The sequence below is a fragment of the Pseudochaenichthys georgianus genome, chromosome 9, assembly GCF_902827115.2.
Source record: "Pseudochaenichthys georgianus chromosome 9, fPseGeo1.2, whole genome shotgun sequence".
Classification (NCBI taxonomy): domain Eukaryota; kingdom Metazoa; phylum Chordata; class Actinopteri; order Perciformes; family Channichthyidae; genus Pseudochaenichthys; species Pseudochaenichthys georgianus.
The window spans coordinates 40544557-40550764 of NC_047511.1; the positions used below are offsets into that span (position 1 = coordinate 40544557).

General features: G+C 41.8%; 1 protein-coding gene across 1 annotated transcript; it reads right to left on the minus strand.

Annotated features, from left to right (window-relative positions):
• Positions 1-1632: 1632 nt before the first annotated feature.
• Positions 1633-6208, minus strand: ela3l (elastase 3 like). Its single transcript, XM_034091534.1, is given in 10 exon segments — positions 1633-1798; positions 1874-2026; positions 2974-3119; positions 4427-4476; positions 4478-4558; positions 4984-5055; positions 5057-5095; positions 5583-5678; positions 5866-5956; positions 6169-6208. Coding segments are annotated over 10 exon segments (786 nt in total). The 3' UTR covers positions 1633-1780.

Consider the following 6208-nt stretch of genomic DNA (forward strand, 5'->3'; position numbering starts at 1 on the left):
CATTTTGTCATTATTTTTGTCTAACCCACAGGCAGAGCTGTTGTGCATTACAAACACATTCCCCCCTCCCCGCATAGTAAACTTGAGAAAAGTTGCATGGATCTGAATAGCAGCTGCACAAACTTAAAACAAACGTGTTGCCTCCTCTTGTCCTCATTGGTATTCAGCACAAAAGCGGTGCGTCCCTGGGGGGTTCTGCAAGGCTCTCTGTCTCCCTGTCTTTGTGTGTGTGTGCTTTTGTGTGTGTCTGTGTGTGTGTCTGTGTGTTGGGAGTGGGGCACCATGACCCACAAAGTTCAAGCAGGGACAAAGCGTTCTTTTGAGGCTCCATTTTCACCCATGGCTTTAGAAAAAAAGTTTTCCAGGGGGACGTGGAGAGCAGCGGCTCGTGTCAAAGTGTTTGGCTGGTTGGCTATTGGCAATACTTCAAGAAGTACTGTGTTTTAATTCAATCTGAATATAGTGATGATGTGGTAGCTAAACTCAATTAAATGCATACACAATTGGAGAAATTGGCTCACATCGTGTGAAATATTCACAGTCATGATAAAGACTTCAGTTCATCCTCATTTTAACACCATGATTGGATGATTTCAGAAAAAACGTAATAAAAGTTTAACCTTGTTATTTTATTGCATTTTGATGAATTACTCCACTCACATATTCATGCAGTGTTGCATCAGCATTACTGGAACAAAACAAAGTGCTAGTAAAAAATGTATGGGTTTATTTTTAAGTATCCACTTGAAATATAGACAGGCAATATCCTTGCATACCTTCATTTTTCATCCAAATCAAACTGAATTAGTCAGGGAGCAGCACTTCTTGAAAGCCTGCATGGGAGGGTTATCACTGATCACAGGCTGATACTCCAGAGGAAGCTTCTTCAGAAGAGTGATTCATCATATCAGAGAAATGCACTCAGATAAAGCTCGAGAGAAACACAGACTAACTCTCTCTGTCTCTCCCTCTGCCTGCTCGTACACACTCACACACGCATGCAGGCGGGTGCACACACAACATTCATTATGACTTCCTCTTGCAGGATGTGTCATGTCTGAACACTACCTCTCATTTCAATGAAGATGCTCGCACACCTCCATTACACTGTCAAAAGTTATCAGGGTGTGTGTCTACGTGAGAATGTTTCAAATGAGAAAAAGAGTGAGATAAAAAATAAAGAAACAAGAGGCAATTTAATTTCTCATCACAAAAGGAAAAGAAAATGACAGAAGTGTTAATCTCAACTTTCACAGCGCTATTATCACGAGGGAAGATAGACTCCCTAGCATTGTGGTTTTCATAAAGCCCTCCTATTGAAAGGGCACACGGACAAGCAGGTCCGTTTCAAGCCGCGATATTAGATTCATATTTCAAATGAAGAGATGTCATAGCATTACGTCATTCCCTCATCCAATATGGAACGGTGCGATTTGACCTATCATTGATTGACCACGATGCTTGTTTTATATCAGTTATCGGTGTCTGCGTGTTGCTGTTTTTGGCAGTCAGGAACATTTGTCATTCTGCACAGTGTCCTGATTTGGGAAGCTGTCGGAACTAATTTCCTATCATGAGTGAATGGGGACACCTGCTGGATATTGGTTGACATTGTTTCCTTGTATAGCTCGCCTCATGGGAAGGCACAGAGTCAGTTAATGTAGCATTCATTATTCATCCGGATGTGAGTTGATCAGATGTGAGAGTCTGCTAGATTTGATTGAACAGACGCAAGGCCAATACACTTTTCTTGAAATAATTTATTGACACTTCCTCTTCTTTAGTTGCTCATCATGACCTGAAAACACAAACGTCCAGTCATTAGGTTGAAACCACGAGGAGCATTCACTGAGGGCCAAGTGGAGGCACTTACCTCGTCGACCCAGTCGTTGAAAGCGGAGACTCTGGTGAACACGGTGGGTTTCTTCACAAAGTTGCAGCCAAGACCAGAGACGAAGCTGGCGATGCCGTGGACCTCCCAGGTGCCCTCGCTGTTCTGACAGTTCAGAGGACCCCCGGAGTCGCCCTGGAAACACGGCGAGAGAGCAGCAGAGCGCATGTTTTATTCATTTGGTGGTGCTGCTGGGAGACTGGCAGGGCCCAACTGTGACAATCACAATCATTGTTTCACCAAGTGTCATCGACGTGACACAAGGAATATTTTCCGGTGTAGGCAGAAGAGCTTCCCCCCTGATTCCTTGTATAATTGTATTTAAACCCACCTTTTGCCTTCAAACTCAAATGTGCATCACTGAAATAATGACAGGACAGAAAGTAGGGTCAAAACGCTGGACAATGTATTTTGCAGGAAGAAGATTTTACTTAATTAAACCTAGCAATACTACATTTTAGAGATATATTAAAGTAAAAGTCCTTCATTGAAAATATGAATTTAGTGTTGGCATAAAAAAAGAAATCCAAAATTGGGATCAATAAAGTACTGTTTATCTTATTATATTACCAAAAGTGAAAGTAGTGAAATACTAGATTATCATTATTGATGCATTCATGTTAAAAAAGTAGAGCACTTGAATTATTCTGTATACTGCTGCTGGAAATCTTAACGTATATGTATATGTCAATGTTTAACAATAATTTATATTTATTTTGTATTAACTAATCATTTGAATAATGTAATGATGTAAAATACATGTAGTGGAGCAACAAAGTAGAGAATTGGCTTCTAAAATAGGAGATGGAGTAGCATCAAATAAAAATACTCTGTTAATGTGCAAGGACCTTAACGTTGTACTTTAGTACAGTACTTGAGTTAATGTACTCTCTTAAGCTTAAAGATGATCTTAGTCACACAACATTTGAGCCAGGGGAAATCATTCTTTGACACTCACTCACACACACACACACACACACACACACACACACACACACACACACACACACACACACACACACACACACACACACACACACACACACACACACACACACACACACACACACACACACACTTACGTTGCATCCACCGACGACTCCATCCCCCCCGGCACACACCATGGACCTCCTGATGGCGACGCCCCACCAGTCGGACTGCGTGCAGGTCTCATGGTCGGCCACAGGCATCAAAGCCTGCTGCAGCTTATCAGCAATGGAGCCTCCGGCTGGAACACACAGGCAGAGTTTATTACCATCTTCCACACACACCAGATCTGCTCTACAGCATTCCCCCAAGCGCCAAGTTCACAGACCGACAAAATATATCAATTTAGGTGTAATCCCCCCCTGAAAGAATACAGCTATAATCTCATGCATAGGCTTTACATCCTATCTATTCCATGGGAAACCACCATCTCGTACACAGCTGGGTATTTACACAAACATCACATATAAAACCCTAAAGGACAGTTACATGAAGATATTTCAAATATGCTAAGCTGAAATAAAATTTTCAATTACACATTGACACATAAACAGCCAGGCTTGGGGAGTAACAGCATACATTAAAGAAGATTTATGTAATAATCTTAAAGTTACATTTAAGAAGATGTACTCATTACAATACGTTTTAAAGCAAAGAAGGGTATATCACGAAGCTCAGGCTTGAGTGAAACCGTAGCAAATCAGTCCCTGTAGTTCAAAGAATGTTTCCACTGGGTGGGAAATGTGCTATTATTTTGTGTTAAAAGGAGAAAAGAGAAACATCACTGTTCACTGCAAGCTGTGCCTTCCAGCTGTTAATATTCTGTCAATACCAAGGAGTCAACAACTCATTTGAAGAAACATTTACAGGTAAATGCTTTGTAAATTCAATATTGTAGTCCACTACTTAAAAAGCATACGGAATGAATTTGCTCATTCGATTTTTTCAAAATCCATTGGGGGCGACAACTGAATTGTTAAATAAAAATACGGTGTGTAGATATAAAGATGGATTCAACCCAAGTGTGGACATTTGTAACGGCAGCAGTATTAAAAGTCATTGCACGAATTGCATGAATTATTAAAAAAAGTACAAATAGAATCAAACGAATAGTTGAAAGAAAATGCACAAATAAGAAAATAAAGCATCAGAAAGACAACAAATAAATATATATGTATAATATGTATTTTCTCCTGTAGTATTGTCTGTATTAGCATTGTATTTGCTATGGAGGGAATCTAACTGCTTACATTTTTATTTGTATAGTAATTGTAACTGCATACATTTTTTTAAGTATAGAGGGTGTCGTTTTTTCTCCTACTGATATTCTGAACAATCTGTGTTGTTGTATTTGCTGTAACGTGTCTCTACTGTAGGCTAATTTTATTATATGTACAGCACTTTGGCTCGATCAAAAATCGTTTATAAATGTGCGATATAAATAAAACTTGATTTGATTTGATTTGACCTTCCCAACCCAGATGATATTCCAGAGATGCTAAGCTAAATGTCTGAAAAGCAAACAGCCTTCAGTAAGTAGTGCCCTACTGGACAGCCTGCCCCAGCCGGTGATGTAGCAGGAGGAGAGGTTAGACAGCAGAGTCTGCAGGGATACAGGCCAGCTGCACATGGTCGCTCAAAGTCACAGACTCCGACAGCTTGATCAGGGCAATATCATTTCTGCAAGGACCACATCAAAAAGACAAAGTGACTCAAAACGCTAATTGAGCATTGCAATCTGTATTTGCCATATAGTATTAGTAGTATAGTATCTTATTATCACAGCTATGTATACAAAGAAATGTCAATCTTACGGCATCTATCTAATGTTTCCAAAGACAAAATCCAGCTGCATATTTGACTATGAATAATACACATGGTTTAAGAGGTCAACTGTTATTCATGTTTCGAGACACCTTTGCAGGAATGTGAGCTCTACGAAGATGGAGAACTTGTGTCAAAGGTATACGTGTTGGACCGAAGTGAATGAATGGACTTTGAGTGTCGGCCCACTCGATCACCTCGACACAGTGCAGATGAGATTATGACGAACTGCATGTCGCGGCACGCTTTCTCTTTACGCTGTGTTTTAGTGCTTGTCTTACCCGATGGCCACTAGGACCGGGTTCCACTGCCTGTGGACGATGATCTTGTCGGTCAGGATGGCCTTGGAGCTGGTTGTGTTTGCCGACGTGGACTCTGTACTTCAGCTTCTCGCTTTGGGAGGGAAGAGAGAACAGATTGTTTAGGTCCTTGCTAACCGAGGATTTAAGGCACAGTTGAACGATGTAATGAGCTCTAATTGATGATTAGCTATGGCTGCAAGATGAGGAACAGTATTTTAATTGCGCGGTGTCCAGATGACCTTGACTGTATTTTCTTTTGAGGATGACATTTGAATTTGACACTTCTGGACCTTGCCTGATTCTCTTTTCTCGTATGGGTGCAGATTTAGGCGAGTAGTGTGGTGCAGAATATCTGTGAGAATGTGACTTGTAGTAGTGGGCATTGGTGGATGTGTGTGTGTGTGTGTGTGTGTGTGTGTGTGTGTGTGTGTGTGTGTGTGTGTGTGTGTGTGTGTGTGTGTGTGTGTGTGTGTGTGTGTGTGTGTGTGTGTGTGTGTGTGTGTGTGTGTGTGTGTGTGTGTGTGTGTGTGTGTGTGTGTGTGTGTGTGTGTGTGTGTGTGTTCCTCTGATGCTCGTACTTGATGCAGTGAGCAGCAGTCATGACCCAGTTGGCAGCAATCAGAGATCCTCCACAAGTGTGCCTCCACGCACCGTTCCTCTCGTACCGCAGAGATCTGGAGGCACATAAGGACATGGTAAGGGATGCAGCAGGTTGTGAATCTAGAGAGGGCTTTTGCTACATTAATTCAAAACCATTTAATTTAGAGTTTTCAGTAGCCACTGGATTTGGAAACTAATTAGCAGACCCATAAGGTTTGCCAGCTAATATGAAAAGAGAGACAGATGTGTTTATATTAGCATACCTGCCAGGGCCAGCTGTGGGGCGTGGCGTCGACTCCATTGACCACACGGGAAGTCAGGGGCTCGATGGCGGGGGTGCCGCACCCAAGGGCTGGAGAGGGAAGATACACGAGACATAAGATAGAGTGTGTATGAGGTTAGAGAACAATACATGTTGTATTCTTATGCTGCATCATTTGTCTTTTCAAGTGCACAATGCTAGCTCACTGTGTGGTAATATGCAGGCAGGCACACGCTCTCACACAAACTTGCAAACTGGAGAAACAATTACACACAGAATTAGGGGGTGCCAGATGTTCTTACCGCTAGCAATGAGCACTGAGGCCAGCACAATGGGGATCAT